Source organism: Sebastes umbrosus, chromosome 6, assembly GCF_015220745.1.
Source record: "Sebastes umbrosus isolate fSebUmb1 chromosome 6, fSebUmb1.pri, whole genome shotgun sequence".
In the NCBI taxonomy this organism is placed as follows: domain Eukaryota; kingdom Metazoa; phylum Chordata; class Actinopteri; order Perciformes; family Sebastidae; genus Sebastes; species Sebastes umbrosus.
Genome location: NC_051274.1, coordinates 12,843,413 through 12,859,460, shown reverse-complemented (window position 1 = coordinate 12,859,460; position 16,048 = coordinate 12,843,413). Strand labels below are relative to the sequence as shown.

General features: G+C 38.4%; 1 protein-coding gene across 1 annotated transcript; it reads left to right on the top strand.

Annotated features, from left to right (window-relative positions):
• The first annotated feature begins 4,521 nt into the window (after positions 1 to 4,521).
• plp2 (proteolipid protein 2) lies at positions 4,522 to 14,424 on the top strand. The gene is made up of 5 exons (XM_037773354.1): positions 4,522 to 5,092; positions 9,866 to 10,024; positions 10,121 to 10,219; positions 13,035 to 13,131; positions 13,250 to 14,424. The coding sequence occupies exons 1-5, from the start codon at positions 4,994 to 4,996 to the stop codon at positions 13,261 to 13,263; spliced, it is 468 nt and encodes a 155-aa protein (XP_037629282.1). The 5' UTR covers positions 4,522 to 4,993; the 3' UTR covers positions 13,264 to 14,424.
• The last annotated feature ends 1,624 nt before the right edge of the window (positions 14,425 to 16,048 follow it).

The following is a 16,048-nucleotide window of genomic DNA, read 5'->3' as shown; positions in this document are numbered from 1 at the left end:
GTTCATGAATTTGAATTGATTTATTTGCCTTTTTGCAGTTAAGAGACACTCAAATTAAAGTGTAAAATACAGCTAAAGTGGACTATTACAGAGTGGGTAATGTTTTCTAGAAAGACCTCAGAATCAATATAATAAACATAATAACTGATGATGATGATTGTGTGTTATAACTTCATGTAATACTTCCATAGTGTGTGGCCTCAGCCTGTGCACACAAAGGTAGAGCCCTCTGATAGTAGTGTGCAGGTCTTATCAGGTCTTAGTGTGCCTGTCTGTAGCTGCCAGGGCAAATAAGGTAAAATAGGCTTCCTATTAAAACCTCTCACTGTTTATTTAAAATAACAACTTGTATGCAAAGTATTTATCACCGGCTGTGTCTCATATACTGAATGCTAAATCACAACTGACTGTAAAACAACACAGCTGGAAAAAGAATTCATCATCCACCAATTATGTTCTGATGCCTTCAACAACTATTGGAAATACCACTACTCTGAGCTGAACGAATATGCACAACTGGAGGTATTAATACCTCACCATAAAAAAACTCCATTACAAGCCAAATTCACACATGGGCCCTTTAAAAGTGTACATAAGTAAAAGTACACAAGTATTCGCAATAAATTGCACTCAGAATATCAAAAATAAAAATACTCTTTATTGACAATGGCCCCTTTCAATTACCAGAACATAATTATTGATGCATTAACAAGTAAACCTAAATTGCTTTATATACTTTTGGGTGGCTTATTCTATAAAAATGTATCTAACATTCATGCACTTCTATTTGTACTGTGTGTTGCTGCTAAGGAAGCCCACCTTCGCTTGATTAGCAGTGAAAAGTAATTAAGTCGGCTACATTTACTCAAATACTTTTATGCTACTTTATACTTTAAGCCTACGCCACAATTCAGAGGGAAATATTATACTTTTATAATATATAGCCTACTTTTGGTACTTTAAGTATATCTTGGTGCTAACACTCAGTGGTGGTATTCAGATTGAGTAATACCACCACTGTGAAAATAGTACACAAGTAAAAGTCCTGCATTCAAAGTATCAGCAAAAGTAAAAATACACACTGTGCAGTAAAAGGGTGCCTGTCAGTGTTTTCCTATTATAAATTATGTTTTTGGATTAATATAAGCGCTGCATTAATGTGTATGTTGCATTTTACTGCTGTAAATGTTTTTAACTCCTTTATATACTGTTGACTAGTTTAATCTACAGCAATACATCGTATTCTATAAGATCATCACATGTTTGAAGTGTCACTGTCCTGTGAGAACCACATATCTCTAAAATGTAAACTTTTCATGAGCTCAGATAAGACAGCCTGTTTTCTGCTTTGTGACGATGCAATTTCCAGCTGATCCAAGATGGTTTTTAAATAGTTTGTTTATCTTAAGAAGTACAAGGATTTTCTCAAAGGAAAAAAAATTCTAATTCAAAATCACCAGAATTGGAGATACATGGTTTTCACTGGATAGGAGGGTATGAAAAATTGTAATATGTAACTAAAGCTGTCAGACAAATGTAGTGGAGTAAACAGTTCAATTTGAGTCTGAGATGTTGTGGAGTAGAAGTAGGCTATAAAGTAACATAACATGTAGGGCTAAATATGCAAGTAAAATACAAGTACCTCAAATTTGTACTTAAGTACAGTATTTGAGTAAATGTACTTAGTTACACTGCTTATATTTAAGTACAATTTTGAATGCTGGACTTCTACAGAATATTTCTACACTATGGTATTGCTACTTTTACTTAAGTAAATGATCTGAGTACTTCTTCCACCACTGAGTAGAAGTATAAAATACAGAACTTGAGTAGGCCTACTTCTTCCATCAGTGGTGCAGTGTAACTACATTTACTCAAGTATTGGGACTTAAGTGCACTTTTGAGGTACTTGTACTTTACTTGTGTATTTTCATTTTATGCTACTTTATACTTCTACTTCACTACAATTCAGAAGGAAATATTGTACCTTGTACTCCACTGCATTTATTCTATAACTTTAGTTACTTGTTATTTTACAGATTCAGATTCATTCATTATATTATACTAGATGTATAAAGTACAATGCTATGCTCTACACATAAAAGGAATGATATACAGACGTAGACAAAGTTGTTGGTAACGTTCCGTTAAAGAGAGAAAAACCCACAATGGTCACTGAAATAACTTGAAACTGACAAAAGTAATAATAAATAAAAATTTACTGAAAATTAACTAATGAAAATCAGCTGTTGCTTTTTAATTGTGGTTCAACAGAATCATTTTAAAAAACAAACTGATGAAACTGGCCTAGACAAAAATGATGGTAGCCATAGAAAAGATGTAAAATAATGTGACCATAGGGACATATTAAACTAAGGTGTGTCCTGTAATTAGCATCACAGGTGTCTTCAAACTTGTAATCAGTCAGTCTGCCTATTTAAAGGGTGAAAAGTAGTCACTGTGCTGTTTGGTATCATGGTGTGTACCACACTGAACATGGACCACAGAAAGCTAAGGAGAGAGTTGTCTCAGGAGATCAGAAAGAACATTATAGACCTTCATGTTAAAGGTAAAGGCTATAAGACCATCTCCAAGCAGCTTGATGTTCCTGTGACTACAGCTGCACATATTATTCAGAAGTTTAAGGTCCACGGGACTGTAGCCTACCTCCCTGGACGTGGCCGCAAGAGGAAAATTGATGACATATTGAAGAGACGGATAATACGAATGGTAACCAAAGAGCCCAGAACAACTTCCAAAGAGATTAGAGGTGAACTCCAAGGTCAAGGTACATCAGTGTCAGATCGCACCATCCGTCACTGTTTGAGCCAAAGTGGACTTAATGGAAGACAACCGAGGAGGACACCAAATCATAAAAAAGCGAGACTGGAATTTTCCAAAATGCATATTGACAAGCCACAAAGCTTCTGGGAGAATGTCCTTTGGACAGATGAGACAAAACTGGAGCTTTTTGGCAAGTCACATCAGCTCTATGTTCACAGACGAAGAGATGAAGCATCCAAAGAAAAGAACACTGTACCTAATGTGAAACATGGAGGAGGCTCGGTTATGTTATGGGGCTGCTTTGTTGCATCTGGCACAGGGTGTCTTGAATCTGTGCAGGGTGCAATGAAATCTCAAGACTATCAAGGCATTCTGGAGCGAAATGTGCTGCCCAGTGTCAGAAAGCTTGGTCTCAGTTGCAGGTCATGGGTCCTCAAACAGGATAATGACCCAAAACACAGCTAAAAACACCCAAGAATGGCTAAGAACAAAACATTGGACTATTCTGAAGTGGCCTTCTATGAGCCCGGATCTAAATCCTATTGAACATCTGTGGAAGGAGCTGAAACATGCTGTCTGGAGAAGGCACCCTTTAAACCTGAGACAGCTGGAGCAGTTTGCTCACGAGGAGTGGGCCAACATACCTGTGGACAGGTGCAGAAGTCTCATTGAGAGTTACAGAAATCACTTGATTGCAGTGATTGCCTCAAAAGGTTGTGCAACAAAATATTAAGTTAATGTTACCATCATTTTTGTCTAGGCCAGTTTCATTAGTTTGTTTTTTTAAATGATTCTGCTGAACCATAATTCAAAAACAATATCTGATTTTCATTAGTTCATTTTCAGTGAATTTTTATTTATTATTACTTTTGTCAGTTACAAGTTATTTCAGTGACCATTGTGGGTTTTTCTCTCTTTAACGGAACGTTACCAACAACTTTGCCTACGTCTGTATGTATGTGTGTGTGTAGATATGTGTGCATGTGTACAGTATATGTGTTTAAGAGTAGATATATGTCATATATGACCATCTAGCCTCATTCAATGCCAAACACACACATTCTTCAACCTGCTTTTATCCCCTTGTGTTGTTTTTGTTTTGTTTTGTTTTGTTTTTGTACTTTGTTATTTGTCTTTCTCTGTATAATATATTTTGGTCTTTTTTATATATGTCCCTGCACATGTCTTCACTTGTTTTGTAATCACTTTATAACAGAAAAAAAATAATATATATATATATATAATTTTTTTTTTTAATATATATATATATTTTTTATATACAAACATAAACAACAAACATAAAAAAAAAACATAATATATCCTTAAAAATGTTAGAGGAAAATGTTGTTCTTTTGTTTATATATATTATTATATTATAATATTTTATATATTCTATTTGTTTATATATATATATATATATATAAAAGTAGAAATACACAATAAACACAATAAAAAAAAGAACAACATTTCCTTTTAGGTAATATCATTTTAGGTAATATAACAACATTTTTCTTTTATTATATAATATATATATATATATATATATATATTACCTAATGAAGTATTGGACCAAACTGCTGAGCAATAATCCAGAAGAGATAAAAACCAAAGCTTGAATTACTTGTTTAATTGTTTGTTGTGTCAGATATTTTTGCACATCTCTTAATTACAGACAATTTCCCATTTTGTTGATTTAGCAGATAAAAACAGCAGCCATTTGCAACAGGTCTTCTGAGTTTTCCGAGCTGCCCTTGAAGGCATCATGGGAGCAGCTCGTCTCGGTGGTGCCAGCGTGCCAACAGCAGCTCAGCTCCCCTTGAGAAAAGTGAAAGCCAACGCCCCACTGTCAGCTCCTCAGCTCCTAGACCCGGCCCTAAACCTCCCTCCTCCTCACTCCTCCACACACACACACACACACACACAGAGAGAAAGCAGAGTTTCTCCGGAGCTGCCGTGGTCACGACTCTGCTCAACCAGTGGACATTTCACGGAGACTTTTTACACCGGAGAAGTTGATATTCATCCGACTGGAAGGAGAAACTAACTAACGGTCAACGCTTAGCAACGGTCAACTGTTATTAACGGTCACCACACAGCGGGACTAGTTTGTTTATTCAAACGTCGGTTGCTCGTCGGTTAGTGGAGATAAAAGGCTCCAACACGAACACACACAGTCGGTGTATATATAATACGTTAGTTTGTTAACAGAATGGCTGATACAAGCGCGCCCGGCTCCGGTGCCAGCGTCCTGGAGCGGCTGAAAAGTTACGTGAAGACCCAGAAAGGGTTCATCCTCATGGCAGAGATAGTAAGTTCACTATAACCTGATGATGCTAACTGTTAGCTACCTAGCTGTGGATGAATGATAACCTGGTTACAGAACCTGGTTACCTGGTTACAGAACCTGGTTACAGAACCTGGTTACTTGGTTACAGAACCTAGTTACAGAACCTGGTTGCAGAACCTGGTTACTTGGTTACAGAACCTAGTTACAGAACCTGGTTACAGAACCTGGTTACTTGGTTACAGAACCTAGTTACAGAACCTGGTTACAGAACCTGGTTACTTGGTTACAGAACCTGGTTACTTGGTTACAGAACCTAGTTACAGAACCTAGTTACAGAACCTGGTTACAGAACCTGGTTACAGAACCTAGTTACAGAACCTGGTTACAGAACCTGGTTGCAGAACCTGGTTACTTGGTTACAGAACCTAGTTACAGAACCTGGTTACAGAACCTGGTTACAGAACCTGGTTACTTGGTTACAGAACCTAGTTACAGAACCTAGTTACAGAACCTGGTTACAGAACCTGGTTACTTGGTTACAGAACCTGGTTACAACATGTAATGTGTGTGCTAAGTATCCTGAATCAATACTTCATACATAGTAAAGTGGAATCATGTTTTCCTCAGTCACCTCCACTCTTTTAGCTAAATGTGAAAATTTATTTCACGATTTTAAAGACTTGTCCATATAAATAATGCAAGGAGGATCATGATTTGAGAGATAGCCAGGGCATATTATTATTATTATTGGCAAATGCATTGAAGTCACAGAAGTAATCCACAATTCATAATAAGTTAATGAATTTGAATTGCCTTTTTGCAGTTAACACTCAAATTAAAGTGTAAAATACAGCTAAAGTAGACTATTACAGAGTCGGTAATGTTTCTAGAAAGACCTCAGAATCAATATAATAAATAACTGATGAGGATGATGATTGTGTGGTATAATTTAATGTAATACTTCCATAGTGTGTGGCCTCATGCTAAATGGTTGTTATTGATTTGTTTCCTCACTATTAGACTAGATAGAAGAGAGATATTTGCTCTTTCTGTTACCAATACTCTCTATTTTCTTCTTGTTTTGTCAGGGGAATGACAAGCATGTGCTCTGGGGGTTAAGGGATCATGCGCAGAGGGTTAAGGGTTTCCACCTGTCACTTCTTGTGCTCCACTGTTTTCTCACTTGGCACCAGAGAGCCAAATGCTGAGCGTTAATGGCAGATGAAAGGTCATATGGGTTAACTTGACCCTCTCCCCTTTTCTACTTATTACCAGGCTGCATGCTATGTGTGCAGGCAGAGAAGCAGTAGCCCAAATATGGTGAAGAGAATTCAAACATTCCTACTAGTATAAAGGCTCATAAAGTTAGCTTTTTTTAATGTCTTCTAAACATCTGGATCTAGTTATCAGGAATATATACACCTACAGATATAGAAACATCAGAGCAACACTTGAGTCCCAAGAGTGAGTATGTTATAGGTGTGTGGGTTTTACGTGTTCCACTTCCTGGCAAAGTCCAACCACTTCCTGCCTGGGAAAACTTTTTTTTATTTATACTAATGCTGTCCTTGACCACTATTTTCACATGATTGCCTTTGTTTGCATTTCACAGCGGTGCGTTCTCTTAACACATGACTCACTTTGACCTTACATACACTTTACTTACCGGTAAGTTCTGCATTTTATGAGATCCGATTCTCACCATGCACATGCAACAGAGCAGTGTCACTTCTTATCTAACAGTAGCTTACAGAGTACTGTACTACTGTGTTATTACTCTCCCAGCTTTCAAAGTGAGGAAAGCAAGCTCTCATAACTCAATGGCCTCATTATAAAGCAGGCTCTCAGATGTTGGTGGTCAGCGGTCCACCCACTGTAAAGTGTTTTTTTTTTCTTTTCAGAGGTAATGGAAATTCCAGGCTGTGTGTGTGAAGTTTGTTCCTGTGAACAAAGAATGTGTGAATTGCTTGGCAGACACATCTTTCGGTGTGGCATTCTTGGATCGCCTCGTGCTTCACTGGAAACACTAAATCTGTAGTTTGTTGTTTCCTATCCCACTCACGCCTTTACTGATAAACCCTAAAGGGAGTCATCTCTGGTGGTGGATGTCTGACATAGTTCACAGAGCGGTTTGTGGGAGTGAAACAGGAAGACAAATGTCATTACTGCTAAGCAAATAGGAAATAGGCGGTTAAACTCCAGCAACAAGGTTTAAATCTTCCAGCTGAATCCAAAGGAATAATTCAGCTGTCAGCAAGTTGTGACAGGGTCGTCATGCCTCGTCAAATTACATTTTCTTTTAATTTGGCTCTCGGAGGCATACTGGAACATGTTTGAAGCTGCAGAACGACATACAGACCACAGTCACACACACACCCATGTAAAGTAAATTTCAGTTTGTCATGTGGCACGGTGAAGCCAGTAGCGATGAGTCATGCACCGAGCTGATCTTTCACCCTGCTTTTAATATTATGATTATGAATTGGTCACATGATTTGGAAAGCTCTTTCATCAAAATCAACATTCTTTTAATCAAAAGAAAGGGTTGGAGAAAAGTAGGCAGGAGGATGAACGTTGAGTGATGAGCAAGGAGAGCAAGTGAAACTGAACTTTCCTTTTTGCTCTCCACACACATGGTATACGCTTTAGCGAGCCACAGAAAGTGCAGAAAAAAAAAAAAAAAAGCCCCAAAATGTAAGTGACTTCCCTAGCAACAGTTGCTGTTTGGTGTGTCTCTGTAGCACGTACTAGCTCTTGGCTCTCATGTTGCTGCTGACTATAATTAGCCAACAATTTCCCTCCAGTCCAGTTTGTAAAAGAGCAGCTCATTATACTGATGAGAATAGCTGGGTTCTTAAAGAGCTGACCCAAACAGATCCGCCGCTGTGTCAAACATAAAGGTGTCAACATCTCGGAGCCTTTCTTGTTCTGAGAGACTCTTGTGCGGGTGGGTGTATCTCTGTGTGACGGCCTCCTCAGTAGCCGCTGCCCTCAGAGCAGCCAGCTCCGGCCTGCATAATGCTTCTTTTGTGTAGGGCCTTGGCCTTGGCCTCGGCCGCCCCGCTACTCTACAGAGGCAGCCTGTGCCAGTCCCTTCAGAACACATGAACTACTGATGCATCTGGCTGGCTGGCTGGCTGGCTGCGCGTTTGTGTAACAGTTGCGGCGGGTGAGGGGAGGAGAAGCAGTAGTGACAGATGTAGGGATGGTGTCGAGTCCGTTACATCATGTGCGTATCACGTAGACTGCAGTGATTTGACACTGGCCCCTGAGTTGTCTGTGTCTGAGAATAAAACATTGCAATGTACAAGTCGTGGTTTTTAAAAATACACATTAGAGTCAGAGTCTGATTTATTAAGTAAACGTTACAAGAGTAAATTATTTGACTTGTCACGAGAAAGCAGTGCAGAGAAATGTTGTAGAACTTCAGGTTTCAGTTCAGTGGATCGTATGTAACTACAGAGTTTATAATTTCAGTCTGACTTTAATTATATCTCTTACAGAATATTTACAGAACCATTTGTCACATGCTGATACAATATGTGCAATTTCAAAGATAGGAAAATATAGATATATGTATGTAATATAACTATTCATATACTAAAGTGATTAGAACTGCAACAATGATAATAACAAGTCATTTTTCAAGCAAATATGCCAAACATTTAATGGTCCCAGCATTCAAATGTTAAAATATGTGGATTTTCCTTGTTTTGCAATGTAGTAAATTGACTATTTTCGGGTTTTGGACTGTTCTCCGAACAAAAAAAGACATTGTTGTGGGTATTTTTTTTTACAGTTTTCAGATGATGTATAGACCTGATCAATCAAAAAAATAATCATCAGATTAATCAATAATGGAAATATTTGTTAGTTGCAGCCTTAAAGTGTATATTGGCACAGTGTGGGGGTGGATGTGCAGTCTTTTCACTATATAAACATGTAAAATGTACATATATCGCAGTTGTAAAGCAACTTTTTCAAATGTGCAAGGCAGTGTAAAGGAATTATAAATGTATGTTGTCGAAAAGGACGATAAAATGAATGCTGTTTGGTGTCTTCAAGTAAGTTGTTAGGCTCTAAAAGGCTCAAGGACTTGTACTGTAACTGTTTGAAATGTCCACTCCTTCATAGCTGTCATATGTTCATGTTGTGTGAATGTGTCTACCCACGCGGTTTGACAGCAGCAAACAATAGCGGTATTGAAATTAAAAAAAGGCTGATAGTGCTTCTGGGCCGTAGGCTGCCTGAGTTTATGATTTCTGCACATTGGCAGCATTTCAGTGGAATGGACTGAGAAGAATGCCCGCTGACTTTTTTTTTTTTTCCTCATATGGAAAAAAAGGATCTTGATGGAACAAACATGTGTTGTAAATCTTAAAGAAGAAAGCAGCATGTGATAGACAGACTGACAGTGCATTATGTCTCACCGTGCAGAAAATATATTTTTAGTTTTTTTTTGTTGCAAAAATGCTTTTTATTATGTGGATGTTGAATTGTGAACTGACTGCAATGATGAAACAATGACGCCTTTGTTTGAGTGATTTACTGTCTGACTTGCCTTGGCTATTGAGTGGACACAGATCTTTTTCTTTTACTGAGCATTTGAGATGATCCGTCCTCTCAGGTGAATTGCAGCTGTTATATCAAGTCCTTTGCAAAGTCTAACGGGAGGAATTTGGGCAGTTACTTTTCTGGGGTAACCCTGAAGTATTGTGGGAAATATTCACCATTCTCAAAATCATTAATCTCCCTGTTTATTGCTCCCCCTCTTTTCACTTTCATCACTCTCAGGTCTTGAGTTTGATTGTCGTCATCTGCTACGGTTCAGCTATATATGGAGGCGGCTACAGCGCCTTAGGAATCTGCGAGATGATCTTCGCCATGGTCTTCTTTGCCATCTTCATGATGGAGTGGGACAAGCAGTTCCAACTGGTCAACTGGGTCTGGAGCGTGAGTCCTCTACGTCTTACCACGTGATCTTACAGCAATGTGCAGTGTGTGCATAGTTGCACAACGCTTCATCTTCTGCTTCTCTCTTTTGTGCAGGATCTTTTCCGTGCTGGTATCGGCGCAGTCCTTTACCTCATCACTTCTCTGATCTGCGTGATTTCAGGGCACGGAGACGGCGCTCGCATCGCAGGCGGGGTCAGTTAAACCGCCGTGAACTGAATACTGAAACTGTTCATATGCATGTTTTTACTGCTTGTTTTGACAACCATGAACTGTTATCAATGAATCTGTTTTATTGTAGGTATGGTAACTGATAATAGATGTGAAAACTGAAACCAAGCAGGGTTTTATAATCATCTGACAGGGAAGGCACTCCGACAGCGTTGAGTAATACGGCCATCTGAAATCATTTATCACGCTTCCTTCCTGTTTAAGTCTAGTGAAGACCACAAGACCGTAGTCACAATTTCAGAGAAAGCTGTCAAGTCGTCACTGAATCCACCATTCCTTTGGTTCAAGCAGTAAAGAGACGTGTCTTCACCTCGAGGTTCGATTTAGTCGTAGTATCCAGAAACAGGATGCACTTGTAGTTGGAGCACCCTTGGAGACGAGTCTGAGACGAGAAAAGAGTGACATCCATTTAGAGTGCGCAGGAAACCAGAGGAGTACCAGCACACAGCCACCAATTATATTATTAATGCAATAAGAGTCATTAAACGAGCTTCGTGGGAAATGAACAGGGGCTGGAGTGACATGAGAAACATCAGAAATGCACAAACAAACATACACAAGCAGGTCAAAGTGAAGATGGTAGTGATACAACTGATGTCTTACTAGAATACTGAAGTAAATACAGTAACAAAGCGTCAAAAGAGTGAAACCTGTAGTGGCATTACAATTAATTGAATGTCAAGTTCAAATTCAAGTTTATCACATCACTGTTTGCTTTTACAATTAGATTTGTAGAGGACTTTTAATATAATGTTTCTCTTTCTTTTTAAGAATCAGGTTGTAGTTTATTTTTATCAGTTTATTAGTTTCCTTTAATTCATTATAATATAATGTTAACCCTGTAAGGCCCACAGTTGCAAAATAACATACATCACTTTTAGCTATCCTAAAGGTACATTCACACCAAGTGTGAAGCAAACTTTTTGTGTGGCGCGATTACATACAAAGTCAATGCAAAGGGGCGAATAGATGCAAATTTCACATTGCGTCATTTGTGGAGGAAAACAATATTGTAGCTGTCTGTGGTCACCCAGAGCTACAATAGTACATCATATTTATACAGAGACCGGACAAAACTCTGTTTATAGATGTATGTGTATAAACCACAGACTGTCCATGGTATAAACAACAACGTCGCTGCCGTATTTATGCCTAGATGATGTTATGTTGAGTGTTGATATTGAGCAGCTACAATGTTAGCATTGCCTGGCACTGATTGATCCACACTCCATTCAGAAAACAAGCATTTTAAAAGTTGCTTGCTTGTCGTCTTGCGGACAGACCTGACAAAACGTGAATTCAGACTTTTTACGAATCAGCATTATTATGTAGTTATTTTGGCACACTTTTGATTGATTTGTTTATTGCGATTAAATCACAACACCATCTGTTTTGGGTTGATACCGCAGTAGCGACATGTAGCTTCCTAGATACAGTCAGTGCAATGGCACTGTATGTGAATACAGCTCGCCGCCGGGTGATGTCATGAACAGAGACACAACGGCGTTTGGTTTTCCGATATATCTGGGACTTCCACAACATGTACAAAGCGGCAACAGTGGTTATTTCTTCCATGGTTGATAGATAGATAGATAGATAGATAGATAGATAGATAGATAGATAGATAGATAGATAGATAGGAACTTTATTAATCCTGAGGGAAATTCAAGTTTCCAGCATCATAGTACCATACTGCAAAAACATGTTAGTAAAAAGGCAGTAAAAAAGTTAGTAGTGCAAAGTAGAAAAATATATACCAGATATAAAAATACAAGATGAAGAAGAAAACTGTTAAAACTGAATATAGTGCAGGATAACAGCTGTGATACAGGACTATTAAAAAAGTGAATATAGTGCAGAAGAGACTGTTAAAAGTGAGTATAGTGCAGGGTAACTCCAGTATGTTATCCGTCCTGCAGACCGTCTTCCTTTGTCCCCCCCCCCCCCTCCCTAGAGAGGTGTTGTACAGTTTGATTGCTCGGGGGACAAAGGATTTCCTGAGTCTGTCTGTGGAGCACTTGGCGGAAATAGTGGGAAAAAAATGTGTTGGTGTCTATGGAGACAAGCCCCTTCTCCTCTCCAGTGCGTCTAGCGCGAAGGAACAGAAATGATACCTCACGAGTAAAGCAAGGCGAAAAATTTGCTTCGCTGTTGGTGTGAATGCGACATAAGAAAAAAATCTGTAAAGGTTTTTTTTTTTAGAGACGACATTTAAAGTCAACGGGTCCTATTGTTTATCCATGCAATGCTATCTGACACCTGTTTCACTTCTCTAGATATGTGTGGTGTGCTCACTCTACAGTACGTCTGACATCAGTCAGATTTCTGTAGTTTAAATATAAATTTCACATCTGTCCCCGTCCACCACAACCGTCCTTGTGGGTTGTACAAACCCAACCTGTACTATTTTTTACGCCTGCTCACCACCACATGTGATTATGACTGAATGGTACACCATCTGAACCTTAACAACCGATGCAAATTTGACCCACATTGACTTCCTGCATATTTCCATTTCTCCGGTTGTGAAATAATCTTATAATCAGTCTCATCTGAGATCAGTTATGTTGTTTGTGCGCCCTCAAGTCAACATGACAACAGTCTGGGGCTAAAAAATATCTTCTGTTGTGAGCAGCGCAACAATTCTGAGATGTATTTAGCTATGAAACAGAATTTGTAGTTTTTTTTAGTTTTTTTTATTAACCAACATTGAGGTGTTTCATGTGACAAGTGAATTTGATTATCACTGTGATTCTGATCCTGAGTTGTTGTTTCGTAGGTATTTGGTTTGATCGCCGGCCTGGTGTTTGCCTATGACACCTACACCATCTTCTTGCAAGTCAAGAGCACCAGGCAGCACACGGCAGCTTCCACCGGTGAGAGCAACAGATATTTACTTTAATGATACACTCAAAACACGTTCTATGTGACGATAATCTGCCTTACATATATGTTTTATCTCCAATGTCTGACATTTTTTTGTTTGTTATACAGACGACAGAGTTTAAACACTCCAAGACACGTGTACTTCTGCCAAGAACGCAGCAGAAGAACAAGGAGGAATTTGTGCAGAAGTTAACAGGAGAGTGGATCAGAGAGGACGATGGACAGTACAATGAACAGGTCACAGTTTAATCAATGCCACTGTACGGTGTGTGAACAGACCAGAGATATATTTTAGGGCCGTGCCTGAGTGGAGGATGACGTAGTGAGTGGTACTGTACATCTGTGCCTGCACGTCAAGACAGAATTGTCTACTACATGAGGAATTCCCCTCACAAACTTACTTCAACCTCAATGTACCACTGATTTAAATAAGGGAAAACTGTAAATAATAGGCAATGGTTGTCATCAAGCAGCTTGTCTAATACCCGTCTACTGTTTAATGGACTGCTGTAGTAAGTAGTAACTGTGTCATTTGGACTTTAGAAGTAACTGACACATGAATGGGTGTTTTAGGAAATTGTTTAACATCATATTTATGCACTTCTTGAGTGTGTTTCCTGTATTTACAGAGAGGTGGCCAAATATTTCCTTCTCTGTTATTTAATCGTTGCTCTTTAGAGTGGTGCCCACGTGTTACTGTGCCTTAAAGTCTCATTCAGATTAACCAGATCCTACACCTTATTCATCTTATATTCTTGAAGCATAAACGTCTGAAGTGCCCTACTGTCATCGATCAGCAGTCTTTTGGCTGTTTTTCTACTAATTAGAGTTTAGCCTGCATCATTAGAGGTGTTAGATGTCTAATTAACCAACATGTTCCATATTTGAGTTACAGTGTCATCCTCCCGTTTATACTTTGATTCTTGCTCAGGTTGTTTTTCTTTTTCTTACATTTGTAATACATTTTTAAGATACAGAATATTTTTCTGTAGACATTTTATACAGTCCAATAGTACAGTCCAGTTTTTTTTGGTTCATATTTTTTTTTGATGAGGCAGATAGAAAAAGAAAAATTGCATAGTTGGAATTTTACGATGTGAATATCACAATTTTAATACATTCTGTAACTGTTTCCTCTACCTTTTGTTGGTTATTTGTCCAAGTAGAAACATTGCCGTATTATTTTTTTTCTAACATTATTTACAAGAGTCTGCCGTTTGTAATTTCAAAATTCAGAGCAGCGTTGCTTTGGGAAATAAAAGCCATTGATACAACAAAGAAAATCTGTTTTTGTAACTTACACTAATCTTACTTCTTAACTGTGATAGTTGATAACATCTTTATTCAAAAAGAGCTTAATTGATTGCACATGTTGCTGGATATGTTTGGGCTGTAACTTGTCTTCTATCAGATTACCACTAGATGGAAGCAGATTGCTACTCATCTGAAATGAATTGCTAAATTAAAGGTCCCTCTGTCCCATCAGCTAAGACTTAGTTCGATAATAACATTGCAAAAATAGTCTCTCATCAGGATGTTTTTGTTCAGATATTATCAGGAACTATATTTATCACTCTGGATTGTTACTGACCTAGTGGTGCAGGATGCATCTGTGATCTCTAATCTCATCTGAAATGTTTCTATTGCAGATGGATATGCATGCTGTCCCCCCTTTTCGTTTTGAGATTACTTTGCGTTTAGGAAAATCCTTTCCTACTTTGCTTTCCTCTGTGGTTCTGCTGCCTTTCATTTGCAATCACCAGTACAGTACACTAGCCCCATGTCATTTTAAAGACCTACACTGGAATGCTAATCCTTTGTTTGGGTACATACTGACTTGTTATCAAACTAATTCCCCATGTTGCAGAAGCCCAAGTATAATAATAATAATAATGTTTCCCTCAAACACATCTGTCTTCATATTTCCTCATCTAAATATTTATTCAGGGATATTTATTAAACCGACTCCTCCTGTGCTCTGAATGTTTTCCTGATGTAACAATTTGAACCAGCCATCTGCAGATGGATAAATAAAGACTAAACATGGTATGAATCAGAAAGTAAAGGAGGGATTCAAGTTGAGGGAGAAGAGTTTATGTGTACTTGTACTTTCTTGTAGCCTAGGTGAAGTAAAGGCCAAACTTTGGGACAGATGGCAGCCTCTGTTCAGGGTTATGGACAGGAGGGGTAAAGTTACATGTTTACCTGGGTACTATCAGGATGGCGCCCACACCTTCAAGATAAAAGCGGGGACGTTATCAGGTTTTTTTTTGAATATTTTATTTTCAAATTTTTTAGTTAACCAAATATACAAAACACAAACTCACACAAACATGGCTCCAAATTCCCTCCCTATCGCGCCCACATACAAACTGAAAAAGAACCATACTCAAAAGGAGTATAGGCTAGTTAACGATCAATTGAATTAAAAAGGATATAGAAAAAACTAATTAAATACACAAATAAAGAAATCATAAATAACGAGATGCAGTGTTCTGACTTATTCAGATGACTAATGATGTATCGAGTCTGACAATTTTGTTATATCAAATCTGATATAGGTGTTGGTAAGGAGTCCATATGGGTGAAATAGGGTTGCCAAATCTTCAGAAAGGTGTTGTATTCATTTCTCAGGGTATGTGTGATATTTTCAAGTGGAATGCAGCTGTTCATTTCCAGAGCCCATCTAGATATGAGGAGATGGGAATCAGACTTCCATGTAATTGTTATACACTTCCTGGCGATGCATAGAGCTATTTCTAAAAACTTTTTTTGAGAGTTTCTTAAGGGTGTACTAATGACATCAAACTGTACAACACCTCTCTTGGTGGGAAGGGGGGGACAAAGTAGGACAGTCTGCAGGACGGATAAGAATGCACTATACCCACTTCTAACAGTCTCTTCTGC

Bases quoted from the DNA above. Each gene is read 5' to 3' on its own strand.
- plp2 (XM_037773354.1), top strand. From the start codon at position 4,994: ATGGCTGATACAAGCGCGCCCGGCTCCGGTGCCAGCGTCCTGGAGCGG. The intron at 5,093-9,865 runs GTAAGTTCACTA...CATCACTCTCAG, and splicing joins TCATCCTCATGGCAGAGATA to GTCTTGAGTTTGATTGTCGT. The intron at 10,025-10,120 runs GTGAGTCCTCTA...TCTTTTGTGCAG, and splicing joins TGGTCAACTGGGTCTGGAGC to GATCTTTTCCGTGCTGGTAT.